The 17,054-nt window shown below is 39.9% G+C and overlaps 1 protein-coding gene across 9 annotated transcripts in view; it reads left to right on the plus strand.

The window, feature by feature from the left end:
• Positions 1-17,054, plus strand: part of ptprt (protein tyrosine phosphatase receptor type T) — a 256,950-nt gene that overhangs the window by 109,089 nt on the left and 130,807 nt on the right. For all 9 annotated transcript variants that reach the window (XM_058631865.1, XM_058631867.1, XM_058631868.1 and 6 more), the window contains exons 9-11: positions 5,124-5,239; positions 6,038-6,218; positions 16,886-16,995. In XM_058631865.1, the coding sequence (XP_058487848.1) occupies positions 5,124-5,239; positions 6,038-6,218; positions 16,886-16,995 (407 nt within the window). The remainder of the gene's footprint in view (positions 1-5,123; positions 5,240-6,037; positions 6,219-16,885; positions 16,996-17,054) is intronic.

A 17,054-nucleotide genomic window follows, 5' to 3' on the forward strand; every position in this document is an offset into this window, starting at 1 on the left:
GGCCATCATCACTGGAGGTGTGTGTGTGTTTGTGTGCGTGTGCCTGCATGTGTGTGTGTGTTTACGTTGAGGTTAGGCTGTTATTGGTTTGGTATGATGAAGCAGATTTAAAGTGCAGCCTCTGCAACATATCAACGGTCGTCCTTCTAGCCCTAATGCTGAAGTATGAGCCTCAGGGATATGCGTGTATGTGTATGTGCTTGGGATCACTTTTCGAGTAGCCTTTGGCCAGTAGAGCTTTAAAAATATGTAATTTCCTTCCGCACACCAACAGTACAGTACGTTACAATATAACACGTGCAAACACAGCTATAGCCTGAAACAGCAAGTTGTCCCTGCCATGTTTCTCCCAGAGGAATGCTCTCTATGTTTTCACTCTTACTTCTTGTGGATGCAAAAAAGAAAGAACAGAGGCGGAACCAGGTAGAGCGCAGCAGTGTGAGCATGAGGCCACAAACAGAGAAAGAGAAGCACCGCTCCATTTTTAGGACACTACTGCAAAGACTGGGACAAATCATTTGGTCATCTAGGCTAATGAGAGAGTGAAGAGTTCTGGATTTACATTTTTTAGGAATAGATATTAAGAAATTAGAGAATCTGGAGCACAAAAGCTTACCCCAGCACCCAGAGCAACTGCAGTACACTGCATGCCATCTGTGGTAAATCATTCTATATGTTTTTAAAATGATTATTTCACAATTGTTCAAGACATGTATCATGGCCATAAGAAATGGCCCTACTAGTGATGTAATGCAAGGAGACAGATCTTTAGCTCTAACCATCCAAGCGCTGCTTGAACACCAGCAGCTGCTCTGACGCTCGTGGTTCCTTTGTCTGATGAGCCGAGTCGTAACACCTGGTCCCACTGTCCAATCCAGAAGATGCAGTCGGCGACTGCAAAGACACAAAAGCTTGTCTTGCTCTTTATTCAGAGGGATTGGAACCATTGTTTCAGACTTCAGAAGATGTTTTTTTTCTGTTATTATTGAGGAACTTGCTGTAACAAGTGACGCTTTAATTACTGACTGGAGACTGGAGAGAAAATTGCAGACCATCGTCTCCAGGGGCTTTTTCATCCACTGCAATAGTTTTCGCCATGGTATTTTATTAAGTCAAAAATGTTAAGTCAGGCTGCAGATGGGTGTCATGTTACCTAACATGTTTGACTCAGCAAGCCAGTTCATTTTTCAAAAGAAACCATGTGTCTTCATCTGTCTTAGAGGAGTCTGAACTGAGGCCACACAAAAAAACTTGTGATTTAGAATGTGATAGCACAACAATTGAGTGAGCTCTTGAATAAGCATAAGAGGCAGACAAACAGGAGCAAGGATGCATAAATGAGAGCTCGTGAGAGAAAGAAAAATCCAGACAGACCGACAAGACATTATGAAAAAAAATAAATGTGTGAGGCCAAAGAAATGACGTGAATAAAAGAGAAATAAACAATGACAGCAAAGGAGAAACTATGAAACAAAACAAGAAGAGGGGGAATGATTAAGACAAAACAAGTGAGCAACATAGAGAAGGATGGAGAGCATTGGGAGCCAGCAAGATTGATTTCCATTCTTCCTTCTCCTCCCCTCCTCTCTTCTCCCTGGAACAGCTCCCTAAAGTCTTTGGATTAATGGCTCCATTTCTACTGCTCATTCATCAGATTCAGGAAGGCATACCAAAACAAAATGCCTCACTAGGCTCTCGTCTGATCTAGATATCTACCTGCCAAAACATCCAATAGACCCTTAAGTACTTTCACAGACAGGGAAAACAACTTTATCTCTACCTCGGGTCAAATCAGAAGGGAACTAACACTATCCGTGTGCTTGTTAGCCCAGAAATGGTGGATGATTACATACAGTTCAGCCTGGAGTCATAGAAAAGTCAATCTGAGTGCTAAAAGACCTGGATTTAATTATACATCTAGCCATGGGTATTATCTTTCACTGATTATATTGTCTTTTCATCGTTCACACAAGGATTTGCACAGTGTACCTGCATTTAAGATGCTATCGGTCAAAAGCTCCCAGTACTCCACAAAGAGGTGATTCTCTCTACTCATAATGTACGTCTGTCAGTGAAGGCCCTCGCCCACCAAATGTGGTGCTCCAGGCATTAACGGGAAGTTATCCAAATGTTATCCAAAACAACCCCTGACAACAGTCCCTGATGCAAGAGACATTTAGCATTTAGACATCAGATACATCTGAAAGATTGCATAATGTGATGAATTACTAATTATTCAGTTTCATGTAGTGTGGTCGTGGTGGGTGAAAAAAATAATAATTGGCTAGCTTTGTGCTGTATGTTCTTTTGGGACCACTTGTATCCTCTGGTCCACAGCAGTGGGAGGGAGGCCACATTTGGCTGCAGTGTGTCTCGCGGTTTGGCCTTGTCACATTGTGTGCCAGCTGTGCCATGTAAAATGCCCTCTCACAGTGTTTGATAGCTAACATGCCAACCCTTGGCCCATTTTGATTAATCATGTCTGACTATGTCCCTCTGGAGGTATGACTGTGTTTCCTCCACACACATACAGTGAGTGGCTTCTTTTTTGCTTCCCATCTGTCCATTTGATTTATAAGGGCCTGTCACACGTCATCATTGGTCATCCATCTATCCCCACACTCACAATGATGGCTTTTATCTCTTTATCCTAACATCATAGCCGGCAGAGTCAGTTGGTGAGATTTTCCTGCGAGACAGGTGGTAGTGTGCCCTAATGCAACCCACTGATGAGCCGCCACTGACAGCCAGTCTTTAATGTGCAAAGGATGCAGTGGAGACGTTGAAAACAGATGGATGCGTGATGTGGACAGAGGGGGAAAGAAATGAATGAAAGAGGCGGGAAGAATAAATCAGATGGATGATGTGGCAAATCTGGTATTTGTCATAACCAAGGGCAGGCTGGGAGACACCATCATAGATTTAACGATGTAAACAAAGTTATAATTCAAATAACCTTTCCTGCTCTCTTCTGTCCAATCTCTCTCTCTCTCCCAGCACCTCCCTCCATCATGCTCTCCTCATCTTCACATGTTATTTTCTTGTGTTATTTTTTTAGTGTGTCTTTCCATAATTAATTTGATGACTCTGTTTAGTTTCTACACTTTTTTCTGTGTTGTTCAGCGATACTAATAAGTTGGCCGGGGTCTGAAAACACAATTACTGTATGGGTGTGACAAAGAGTGACTGTTAATAACACAATTAATACAACACTAATTAAAGCATTAAATACAAGATCAGTGTATTTAGTACTTAGTACTTTAGGGTCTGCATATTTTATTTACCAACCCCAGAAAGAGGCTCCAACTGTTGTTTATCTACACTGTGCAATCAACAGTATTTAAATACAGACACACACCAACAACTGGAAAGTTGTCCTCTGACATGGTTTATGCATAGTACCATTGTCTAATCGTCTCTCATTAGGCTCTTGTTTGAACAATCTTAAAATGCCCTCAACTGTCTTCATACATAATCTTTTTTTGGGTTAAAGAAGGGATTGACGTTTAAGTCTTTGATCTAGAGCCATTGTATTGAGAGGTATTTTGTTAGGCGGCCCCAAATTCAGCAATAAATCACTTACTTATTACTAATTATTGAGTCATGAGGAACATTCAGTGGCAGAGTTAGTTTAGAATGCAGTTTAGATATAATTTAATATATGTTGATGTTTGTAAAGCAAGACTCTTTTTTAATGGTTTAAATATGGGAGACAAGTGGACAGATACTTTAAGATATTTGTCAACAGAGAGTGAGTGTAATCAAGACTGAAAACTTAACTTTGAGTGTTAAATCCTTCCTGATCATCTATGTTCACCTGTTGACAGCAGCAGGATTCTCTCAAATGTCACATAATATTAATTAGTTGAGTTGCTCCAGCAATAATTAAATCTGTCACAACAAATTTGAGTTGAGATTCAGAGATGACTTAAGAGCTAAGTTTTCATTATCATGGTAGAAGTACAGTGGATATACCGTAGCTCCTCTCATTATGTAGTGGCCTGTTGTGGTTGCCATTGTTTGCTGATAGAAAACAATTATGCAAACCGAATGATTGGTTTGAACAGGCTGGTTAGTGTGCAATCAGTCGTGGGGATGAGAGCCCATATGGCTGGAACAATTCTCTGTGTGTGCACGAGCCTGTTTTAGCTACGTGTGGATGTGCGTGGGTGTTTTGAGTCTGTCGCAGGTTGGGCCGGTCCATGCCTGCGTCTTTGGGTTTTGTTCTTCCATGTGCGTATGTATGACATGAGGGAAATGCAGTCCTAACCGCTTCAAATGTCTGCACATCAATGCGGGGATTTACTGGCTTGTGCCGCTGTTTTTTTTTGTTGTTTTTTTTTTGCAATGATACAGCATGGCCAAGTTGTCAGATAGACTGCCCATAACACATCCCAGACTGGAAGCTTTGAACCTGTTCCTGGCTTTTGTGTTCTACCAGTGGTCACTGAACCAACTTACTGTCAGTAAATAAATACACCCATTTCATCTGTTACTTCTGCTTCTGTACATTTTATGTAGAAAATCAAATGTTTTCTATCCAGTCACTAGTCTGCTATGATAGATAATGCTTGCTCAATACATTCTTGTCCGAACAAAATAGATGAACCACTCTATTTAGATATGGAGATTAATTGAGTTACCCACATGTCACGTTGCAGACAATGTGCCCATGTGTCTTCATGTGCAATTTCTTCACACTTTATTTTTGGCTGCTGCACCAAAAGGTCTTAGTCACCAGTCGTTCTTGGAACGATGAAAACTGCTCTTCAGTCACAATAAACTATTTAGAATGTAAAGTGGTTATTGAGAGGAGCTGTGGTTATTTACAGAAAGTGAAGGGTTCCTCTTCAAGAAGAACTGTTGTGTTTACACATTTGGGTTAGGTGGTAAAAGGAGAGAAAGATTGTCCTGTGACTAAAAATTCAGATATTTCTCAACATTTCTGAGAACTCTTTACATCAATCGGATCAATACTCCGTCCTTTACAGAAGATTATATCCACTGAGCTGCTGTGCAGTTAAATACTAAGTGGTTCTACAGTCTTTCCAATCTATCAAGCTGCAGTCGCCCATGCTGAGTTTAAGAACTAACTTTTGTTTCTGTCAAACACTCTCCTTCAGATCCAGTCCATGGTCCCCAAAGCGTCAATGTGGTGGATGTCAGAGCCCGTCAGCTGACTATACAATGGGAGACGTTTGGATATGCTGTCACTCGCTGCCACAGCTACAATCTGACGGTATGCACATATGGTCACATTGTTATGCGGTACCTGCAAATTCAGTAGTGCAAGTTAACTGTTGTCGACGTTTCATTTCTACCTTGGAATCAATTTTGGCATAGTATACCTTTTTATATGAAACTTCAGGTTGGCGAGTACATTGTTTTTATGTTTTCACTGAAATATAATGCTGACAATAGTGAATATCAACCTCTTGGATTCATTAAATCAGTATGTGTTGCAATTTAAAGTGTTTAACACTGTGTTCACATGCAAATAAGATTAGTCTCAGACCATAAGGACAGACAATCAGCACTGACATTTGCAAGTAGGCAGGTCATAATTGTCCATTTAGACCATATCAACCAATCTGCATGGATTGTTACTGATCTAAGCTTTTGTAACTCAGTCACTCTAGATTTTTAATTGCATCTTTGTGTTATGCATTCAAAAGACACTTTGGAATCCAATTTGAGTATTGTGAACAATGTGGCACATCAGTAGAGACCAGCTTAGAGTTACATTTAAAAGCAAGAATATAACCTGGAAACAGAAGATTAGTTATGAAGTATTTGGATGAATTAATCCAGAAGAAAACATCAATTCAACACTACTTACTGATTAGCACTGCAATGTGGTTTGGATCTAATGTGCTTTCGAAAATCGGTCTGGGCCTGTTTCGGCATTTGCTTTTTCTTTTTTTCTGAACATGGCATAGCTAGGGACAGGATATTTTTCAATTATTATTGTTTTTTTGCAAATAATTGGTTGCAGTGACAGTGGAATAAATGTCAAGTGTCTCCCTTTGCTTCGTAGGTGCAGTACCAATATGTGTTCAACCAGCAAGAGTTTTCAGCAGAGGAGTTGATCCAGACATCATCACATTACACTCTTAGGGGGCTGAGGCCTTTTGTCAACGTCAAACTGCGGCTGGTCCTGGCTAACCCTGAAGGCAGCAAGGAGAGTGAGGAGATAGTCAAACAGACAGAGGAGGATGGTGAGTAAAGAATCATTTCTACAAACAAAGTCAAACTGCAACTTACAAGATAATTGCAGCATTAGCTGTTCCACCAACTAGGTGTTGGAGTAGTAGTGCTTTCCTGGGCACTGATAATGCTCTTTCCACATCCTGGCCACAGGTGTAGGAAGAGGTTAAATAAATAGAAAAAAATAAATAAAAACAAGTTTTTTAATGGCATGAAAAAAACAAACTTGAACACTCTTCAATTTTTTCTGTGCCTTGTGTTAAATAAAGTCTACATTTCCAGGATTTAGCCTGGTCCTTTACGTGCTTCCAGCACATGACCAGTTGAGCTGAGTGTGTGCTTGCTTGAGGTGCTGGTGGTTGCTGGAAACAGATTTTGTTTGGCACTGGGGATGTAGCTTAACAACAAAAATATAACATAGGTAAAGTCTCACTGTGCGGGCCCACACACACACACACACTCAGATTGAGTGAGAGGGAGGGATTGAGGGAGAGAAAGGACAAGACAAAGACGAGTCGCTCATTGTTTATTTATAACGGCGCCTTCTTTGCCGTCTTTTGACCAACCCACCCAAACTTGTATTTTCATTTAAGTCCACTTGTACCCGACCCACACATCACCAACGAGAACCATTTGCTGAGACACAGATACAGCTATATATTTCTGACAGCTACAAGAGCAGTTTGTTAAAAACTAAAGTGAAGGAGAACTGCTCACCTAAGAAAATGTAAATAATGTAATGGCCCTGGACAGGTCACCAGTCCATCGCAGGGCCAACACACAGAAAGGAACGATTCACTCTCACATCCACACCTACGATCAATTAAGAGTGTCCAGTTAACCTCTGCATATTTTTAGACTGTGGTAGGAAACAGGAGTACTGGGAGAAAATCTATGTGAATCGGGGTCTATTTGCTGTAAGGCTAGCCACTACTACGCCATGTAGTGTATTCAACACATCTGATTTTTTAATTAAATTTTATCATCAACTAAAAAACATCCTTCAGGAGTTAGTTGAAACCAGCTGCAGAGCTTCAAACCCTTATCCCAGCTGTACAACACGTACTGACAAACACTGTATGAACATACCCAACAATACAAAATTTCAAAACAACATTTTAGGCTCCTCTTTCCTCACCGGTGGGCTCTGTATTCCACTAAATCCAGAACAAAGTGTTTGCCTCAGCGAATACTACAACCTAATTCATGGCTGCCTCACCTTTCTCTCAACAACACAACAGCGATAAACGGGAATAACTTGAATCCATCAGAGCAATGCCAGATAAGCAGGATAAAAATGTTCTAATGATCCCAAATCTCTCATGTCTTTCCCACTCTCCCCAAGGCTTACCATTCTTCTCACATCACATTACTAATATTCTCTGAATTTAGCTTCTGGGGAACATCAGACCTCAACCTGAAATTCCCTCCCTTTCACCAGCTGAACACACATATACCCAGATTAGTCTGAAGCCAGAAGCCTGGGAAAAAAAAATAAAAAAAACAAGCAAACATTAAGGGGAGCAGCAATGGCTTTGGGGAGAGAGGGGGAAAATTCTTAATTGTTTTGTTCTTAATTGTTTTTTATTTAACCATCATTAATCTCCTAGTTGTAATTCAGTAATTAGGGAACAGAGCAGCAATTGTTCACATGGAGACTAATTGCTGTTTGTATGGTAATGGCTTTATAGAGCTGGGGCTACTGCAAATTAAGCCAGTTCTCCCCTCTCTCTCTTTCTCTCTCTCACTCTCTCAAACACACAACTACACAAATACACTTTATACATATCGTTCTTTCGGTCATTACCCATAGTTCCTGACCATAGGTGAGGGTTCTACAATCTACCCTCACTCGTGGACAAGACCCCAAGTTACTCAAACTACTCCAATTGGGAAAGTGACTCCCGCCGACCTGAAGTGAGCAACATCCCCCTTTTTCCGGCCTTTGTACCATGGCCTGAGATTTAGATATGCTGATCCTCATCCCAACCACTTCACACTCAGCTGCAAACCGTCCAACAGCAAGCTCCAGATCGCTGTTCGATGAAGCCAGTCCCAAACCACCCTCTAGAACCTGTCCCAAAGACTCCAATAAGAGTGGGTACTCTGAGTAGCTGTTTGGTGCATAGGCACAAACAACTGTCAGGACCTGTCCCCCAATATGCTGGCAGAAAGCCGTGTAGCTATTAATAAGCCCCACACCTGCCCTCCACCTCTCACTAGGAACAACTAAATACACAAAATAAGAGAGTCCAGCCCCTCTCGAGAGGCTTGGTTCCAGAGCCAATGCTCTGCTCTGAGATGAGCCTAACTATATCTAGTCTGTATCTCTCAGCCTCTTGCACAAGCTCCGGCTGTTTCCCCACCAGAGAGGTGACATTCCATGCCCCTAAAGCCAATTTCAGCAACCAGGGATCGGAGCGCCAAGGACCCTGTCCCTGTCCGCTGTACTGGACCCCTATGTTTCCTCCTGTGGGTGGTGAGTCCACTGAAGGACGACCCCAGGTCAGTGCTTCAGGCTGGGCCCGATCGTGACCCATGGGCAAAGGCCCGGTCACCAGGCACTCGCAGATGGGCCCTTTCCCCTGCTCCAGGCTCAAACTGTTCTTTGTCTGACAATTCAGACAATTACGTAGGACCAATAAGACTAATTTGCCTTGGGAGACCCAACCAGGGGCTAATTGCCCCTGACAACATATTGTAGCTCCTATTGTAGCTCCTAGGACGATAAGGTGATGGTTCATGGGGGGGGTTTAATAAAGGCAAACTTGATTATTGGATATTAATACATAAAAGTGTAATTTTTTTTCACATGACTCACCTCATCTCTCTGACTCACACACAGACACGTTACAGTGTCAGACACCCTTTGACTCTCTCAGTGTGAGACATCCAGCAGCATTGTTACTCCGACACATCCACCACAAACAGAAAATAGGCTTGTGCCTTAGTTCCATGCTGCTTAGTTCCTCAACAAAGTGAATGTGTTTCATTCTGCTGCACATCACTGCAATACTAATTGACTCCCCGAGTATATGAAAAGTTCAAAAGTCTAAAGAAGCCTTTGTCAGATAGTAAAAATGTGCAAAACAAGGTTAAAGTTTTATTCTCAAGGATGCAAAGCTCCTCACAGATGAAGAAGAGTTCAGGAAGGGCTTATTGAGACATTGTTTCTGTGAATCTATGAACAGTATGAACTAACTTAACTAAAAGTAAAAAGTACACACTTGATATGATATGAGTGTAAAAACTGTTCCATTCATCAAATGAATTGCCCACCTTGAGAGGTTTGGCTATTCATATTTAAGTGTTGAGGAGTTTTTCTGAAATATATCTTGTGTGCATCATCTTGTTTTCTTTTTTTCCTACCTAGTTGCCCATGCATTCATAACAACAAAAGACAGTCCAAAACTATGCATGCACAAAGCACACAAACAGACTGAGAATTGCCCCAGAGGCAAATGTCATGTCCACTTATTGTACGCACCAGCCTATTAACCTAACCATGAAACACCTATTTGTCAGGTAGCTGTCAGGTTAACTCAATACAGCAGATTTACCGCCAGGCCTTTATTTATCAAACATGTGCCAAAGGAAGTCATGTAGCTGTCTCACCACTTCAGCACCCGCATTGGACTGACCTTTTCGTGTTATGCAACAATTTTGCATTAGCAAGTGAGTTCAAAGGGCAACAAAATGCCACTTGGATCACTTGTGATCAATGTATTTATGAGGTGTTATCAAAAATGCCCTCCAGCAATGTGTTTGATCCACAACAGATATTAACTTGATACCCTGTGGTGGGTAACTTACACTGAACATCTGCTACTAAATGATGAGCTGGAAGAGTTTTTCTGTTGGTTCACTGGAGAAGTAGCGCATCTCAGCAGAGCCAGTTTAGTTTATTAGTTCAATTTGTGCCCTTTTAAATATGACTCCGTGAACTGAAGGCTGTGAGAAGGGGTTGGAGATGATCTGCCCCTGGTTAAAAAATAACAATAATATGCTGTCACTATACCACAGATGATAATATCATGTTGTAAGTTGTGTTGTTTTTAATCAGGGCAGTCACACGGCACATATTCAATATACATACTGATTTTAAACCCCTCGATTTTTGTGACATGATTATGTCATGAAATAATCCCGTTTCTACCCAAGAGAAAATCTTCTCACTCAGAGGACAGTCAGAGTTGTTAAAATTTAATAATCCCTTTCTCTTCAGAGAAGAAAAACAACTTAGATACATAGAAGATTTTTTTTTTTTATTATTATTATTCAGCTGTCATTTTCTTCATAGAGGCAATTCATCAAAGTCATTTAGTTCCACAGGTGCACTTGTTTCTGGGCTTTTAATAATATGAAATGTTTCTTTGTTGCAGCGATGATCACACCATGATCTCAACCCATGGAGTCTAAATGAATAAATACAAGATTCAAGTGAAAGACTATCTCTAATTACCTTGGCCTGTGTTGGTGTTTCCCTTTGTTTTGCTTTTTTAAAAGCTTTTAGAAAAACCAAAGCTTTAAGAAATAAGATATTCATAATAATATTTTAAAGATTTAAATCAAAATGTATTTGTGGAGATAGCACTGAGTTGAGTGTTAAAAAGATAATAGGGCTGTAATAACAAACATTTAGAGAAATCTCTCAGAACTTGGACTACAAACGTCAAACAAAGAGTGTTAACGCATAGAAACAAGGTGGGAAACTTCTCAAAAGAACTCTGACCTTGTAGAGTGCTGATTCTGTTATAAGGTATGTAATTAAAATAAAACTGCCTTGACCTTTGGCCCAAAAAGTGCAAAAATTACTCCTCTAATGAAGACTTTATCATAACATAATTTTCTGCTTAAAATCCCTCCTCCCTACTCCCACTTGTTATTCATTGGAGAGCTGAGATTTTGTGAATAAATTATATTTATCACTATCAAACTATACATTCACAGGGAGTTCTTGCAAAGATATTTTTATCGGACTACAGTTTGAGGGGCCATTAGCATTGTCATTGTAATTAGAAGCTTCTTTTGGATGTTGATCATTTTAACAGTATTTAGACATAGAAATAAGCTGCTCACGGGAGCAAACAGTCCCACTTAAACAAGGAGATACCAGTACTCGTGAATCACAACAACTATTACACATCTATCCTGTAATCCTTACTTCACAGCATGTCATTTATTCTTAATCCAGTCCATCAGCTCTGCTGCCAACACCTTCCTATACTTGCTTTTCATCAAGATGTGATTATTTATGCCCAGGGAGGATACATCTTTACAATGATCAAATCTTGAACAACAAGATGAAAATGGCTTTGTGAGAAAACAGATTTTCCACAAATCACTCGTTTCCACATGTGTACATGAGACCAAATGAGGTGTTTCATCCCAAAATGACATATCCATCATTCTTATTTCTAAACACTAAATAAAAAATCTAAGTTAACAATTTCATAAAAACTACGCTGTCTGTTGCTTATCATAACAAACAAACGTGTGGGTAGAGAAAGGGAAATGAAAGCCGCAGAGAGAACACAGCAATTCATTTCATGCAGAATTTCAATTGAACGAAGGATGTTTTAGAAAAGAGGGAGGGGTTAAAAAGGCCGGGAGAAAGACACATAGATAAATAAGGGAGAGACAGTGGTGGTGTGGTGTGGCTTAATAAAGAAGGCCAACCATTGTGCAGCAAGGTGGAACTTAATCAAGTTATGATTAATGTGTTAACAGCTGCTGTTGTCTTTTCAATGAAAAGATGTTTTCTCATGTCAGTCACACACTTACACACACTTAACGAGAGAAGAATACCATAACCTTAAATCTTTGTTTTCATTCCCTTCAAAAACAGCATTTTGAAGTTTCCAAAAAAATATTCTCACTCCATTCGTTGTAACACTTGATCGTGAACACGTGATCCTCACAAAGAACACACACGCACACATCACACACAGACACACAAAGCGATAAGGTGTTGAATAAAAATGGCAGCATCTAATTGCATTTCTTTGTTAGGGTAATTTGATATGCTCCACCGGCTGGAGCCTTAATCAACACCTTGGAATTAGTAATCAAAATATTCCTCCGTCTGACTTTTCTGTCACTATGTTACTGTGTCTGTGTGTGTCACTGTTTCTCTTCATGTCGATGACTCACATGGGTTCATCTCGGGGACGTTGACTTCAAGTATGCGGTATTTTCTCATACTTTTCTTTTTTACTTAAATGCAATAACTGTCCAGTTGTTTTCAAAACTTTGGACAAGGCTTGTACTGAATTTTTGGCTTCATATTATAATGGCTGTTGTTTATTAAAATGACAAAATGTGATTCATATAGCAGCGTATAAATATAAAGTAACCCATTACACATTTCTTAAATCTGTACAAATATACTGAGACACTGTATAAGTAACTGTATATTTCTTCACCATTTTAGAGCCACCTGTCAGCGTTATGTCATCAAATGTACACACACACAGAGACAGGTGTTCTGCCAAAGGGGCACAACATGATAGGTGGATCATGCAAATATAAAGCAAAATTGAAAAAGATTGGAAATTCATTTTTTTTTTATTCCCCATTTTATCCTCCACATGAGGGTCGCAGGGTCGCTGGTGCCAATCCCAGCTGACATATGGCGAAAGGCTGGCTGCACCCTGGACAGGTCGCCAGTCCTGGAAATGTATTTCATTTATTTATTTAAAACTTTAAAAAGATGATGTTTAATATATATTTTGGAAATACAAACCAGCCCCATTGGTTGAAACGTTGACATACCAAAGGTTAAGGTAAAGGACACATAAAGGTTAAATGAAGTAACACTGAGGATACCAACTTCTGTAAAAACACCATAGATGAATTTTATTATTTCATTATTAGATGAATAACATGTAATCGTATGTGTAAAAACATAAAAAAGCACAACTCTCATTTTCTTTTAAAGGTAGCATGTCTGTGGTAGGGTTTTAAATGATTGTAATCTGGCGTAGGGTTACATAGCCTCAATTTTACTGTAAATTAGACCATGAAATTTCATCACCTGAGAAACCAGCAGGGATGCTTTGAAACTTTCCACATCGCAGGTTGCCTTAAAGCTCTTTGATGTTTTAAAGAAAGATGGATAATGGCACCCTGTCCTCAAGTGCAAAAGGAAATGCTGTGCTGCATCCATCTTTTATCATTTTTTCTTTCTTTGTGATGTTGGGTGTCACTGAGATATGGACAAGGTGATATGAGACAAAGAGACGTTCGGCACTGCATATGCCAACTGCTGTAAAGAAAAATATCCAAAAAAAAAAGAAGAAATGTGTTGTTTGTTTCAATTTGCGGCTGAAAATGGCTGAAAAAACGTCTGCACTCAAAACTGGATCTTGTTGCGTTCCAAGTGTTTAGTGAACATGACAGACATTCAAGTTGACAACCAGTGCCGCAGTAGACTCAGCTTAACTACCTCCATCACTGACGTCATGCACAGCTGACTGCAAACAGATTAAAGGCCACACAACATGGCGTGGCAGAAAATATTCTTGACAGTCCTGCAGGATCAGGATGATGAAAGTGAGGAGCTAAAATATGAAGGGATGCAGGACGCACACACACATTTCAACACACTGCTGGAATCCTGGCCTTGTCTGTCTCCCTCTTTCTAACATTTAGTACAACTCGCACCCCTCGGTGATTGTGTGTCAATATGCGGCATGTGCACGAGCACTCGTTTTTCATTGTCTTACATTTAGTGACAAGGTGTGGATGTCACTGTGTTTATTTTGCCTGTGTTAGACTGTCTGACAGTTTCACTCCCTGACACAGTGTCTGACACATCTCTGTCTGCATGTCTTCATAAAGCCTGAGCCATGTGTGAAAGCCTGCCTCTTCTTTTTGAAGACACACACAGCACAAGACCTGCATGCTTTTCATTTTCCTTTCCAAATTCTGAAATTGTACTCGGTATGCTTTGTGTTTTTTTTGACACCTTGCAGTCAGGTAGATTTTACTCTAAGGAGCAACGTAGTAAATCTGTCTGCCCCTCGCTGTTTGTGTGAATGAGAGGAGATAAGTGCAGTGCTGGGAAGGCTCAGTGTTTTTATGACTCCACAGGCAGATTTCCACCCCACCTCGGGGTAATCGTGTCAGTCCTATTTTAACCAATGTCCCCAGGATTCTGTATTTTCATATTTCAACTGCGCCTGTTTCCTTTTTCAGCTCCTTCAATGCAATAGGTTTGAAACATGCCTGTTAGGCAAAGTGCTGGCATAACCACACGGTTTGTTTAAATATCACATATTCTATAGTCCTCCCCAGTTTTAGGTGATTGCAATTACCCCCTGCCCAAATAGCCCCTCAGCAGGTTGTCTTTGTTAACAACAGAGTTAGTGAACATTTGTCTTGATTGCAGTTAAATCGGAATAAACCATATTCTTAGCATGTAACATATTAAGTAATGTACCTGCTGCAATACATGCCATGGACAAAGACTGTATGTAAAAATAGACATAGCCCTCCAGTTGCCTTGGAAGAAACACAGAACTCCGTTTGACTGGAAGATTAAAGGAACAATTATTGAGTAAATGGAGTAAATGTCTCAATGGCTAGTTCTGGATTTTATTCAATGACGGCTGATGTCAATTTTGAAATGGACAATAAGGCATTACACACACATGACAGGATTCTCTGTGACTGACAGTTGGTACAGTCCAATAGGTGCATGGTTGCAGGTAATGCCGGTGAACTTCTGGTTTAAAAAAATCAAAAACTGACATGGTGTCAGTCAAATTGTAAATCTCGAGGCTTCACAGTGTTCGTTTTACAGCTGGAAGACTACGCCTCCTTTTTCATATACAGTCTATAGCTATGAAGAGGAGGGATGAGTACCCAGCCGTGAAACCTAATTTACTGCTGAATAGGTGCAATCTAAATAGGAAACTACGATCGACCGTGTGATGTGCGTAAATCATCAACAATATGGGTCGATTACCAAGCTGTCAAACAGATGTCATTGCAGGGTCATAGAGCTTCTAGAGAGTCACTATGGGTTGAGATGAGCAGCAGCAAGAGCGGCTTCTGAAGCTGCATCTGGGTGACCACTCCTTATTTTGAACTTACAGTGAGATTTAGTGTGTGAGTGAGCACCCGTAGGCACAGAAAACAGGAAAACCCAGCAAAAGCTACATTGTGTCACGTTTTATTTCCGCTAAAGGAGCTGCAATGGTTGTCCACTGTGATTTAGAATAATCTCACACATTGAGTTCACACAACGCTTATTAAGCCCTGTGACATTCTCTGTGCGGTTGAAGGAATTAAGCCTGCTGTATCTACACTTTTATTTAATTGTTTCCTTAAAAAAACAATTCCACTGATCATGTTCATTACACAAGAGGGTTAATTGTCGCTTTTAAATATGTGTCTGAACTGAATATCTTTGTTACACTTTGTCAACCTTCAATCAGCTGTTTGCATTTAATGCCTTTTTTTTAATTTTCAGGGAACCTCCATTCAGCTCTGCAAAGCAATTAAAAAAATCACAAAACAGGAACTATTACGGGGTCGCACACATCATATTTCATTATTTCAAATGCATTTCTTATTTTGTATCACAGCAAAAAGACCCAAAATTAGAGTCTGAATAAGTTAATAACTCTGATAAAAGGGTTCCCAGATATGCGTGATCTTGCTCCTTTTCATCATCACTCTGTTCTGCCTTCTTCTCGTCCAGCTTCTCTGATACATGGCTTCACATTATTCACTTGAGTTGTATCAAAAGTAATAACTGAAGATGGCACAACACCACTTCTTTGTGTCCGATACCGATATCACAAACTCAAGTATCTACCGATACCAATATTAGTCAAAGACACAATTCTCCAACTGTGTTATAAATATTCTATGATTTTATATCTATGGATATATCTTGATGTGGTTGTAAATGTTGTTAGTGATGAAAGAACAGTGACCAAGAGTGGATTATTGTTGCTTTTATTACATTTTTCTTAACACATTTATTTTCTTACCTTATTGTCTTTCTTAACCTCACTGTTGTGGTTGGGTCCAACAATAACCTGTTGTCATGTTTCAGAAGAAACACGTTCATTTAATTATTTATTTATCATTGAAACGTTATAATTGATGCGCTGACCCTGTAGTATTTCTGGGTTGATTATGCAGAGAAGCTCATAATACATTTTTTTCCCAAGCCTTTAGAGAAAATAAATCACAACGACACATGAATAAATAGCATGACTAGAATAGTATAAAATATATATTCAGTATCAACTTGTATATGATCTCTGGCATACATTACACCCCTGTACACAAATCAGTATTAAATAAACGACTAAAGTGAGTGTGCGTGCACATTACAGTTACAGTATGTGTGTACATTAAGTTGCGTAGCCGTACTTGGCGAGTAATTCAGGCACAGGTCAAATATGAATCATGAACAGTGAGGTTGTAAACCTTTTTCAAAAATAATAAAAGGGTTATGTTACCATAAATAAAAGCCAAAGGGTTAACGGCTTCTTCAGGGCTCTACATTATACATATTTTGTCACAAACAACTGCTTTACAATACAGCGTGTGTTAAACAAGTCAGTCATGAAACTATGATGTACTTTGTTGTTTTCATTTCAAGACACTGATACACTGACATTTGAATACTAATTAAAGGTAAAATGTCTCTCTGCAGTGCCCGGCTCAGTGCCGATGGAGTCGCTCCAGAATACGCCCTATGAAGAGAAGATCTTCATGCAGTGGAAAGCTCCCAATGAAACCAACGGGGTCATCACACTGTACGAGGTTGGTCAAAGCCTTTCAACATGTTCACACTAACTGACATCGTTGTCATTCATGTTATT

Source organism: Solea solea, chromosome 6 (genome assembly GCF_958295425.1).
Source record: "Solea solea chromosome 6, fSolSol10.1, whole genome shotgun sequence".
Taxonomy (NCBI): Eukaryota; Metazoa; Chordata; class Actinopteri; order Pleuronectiformes; family Soleidae; genus Solea; species Solea solea.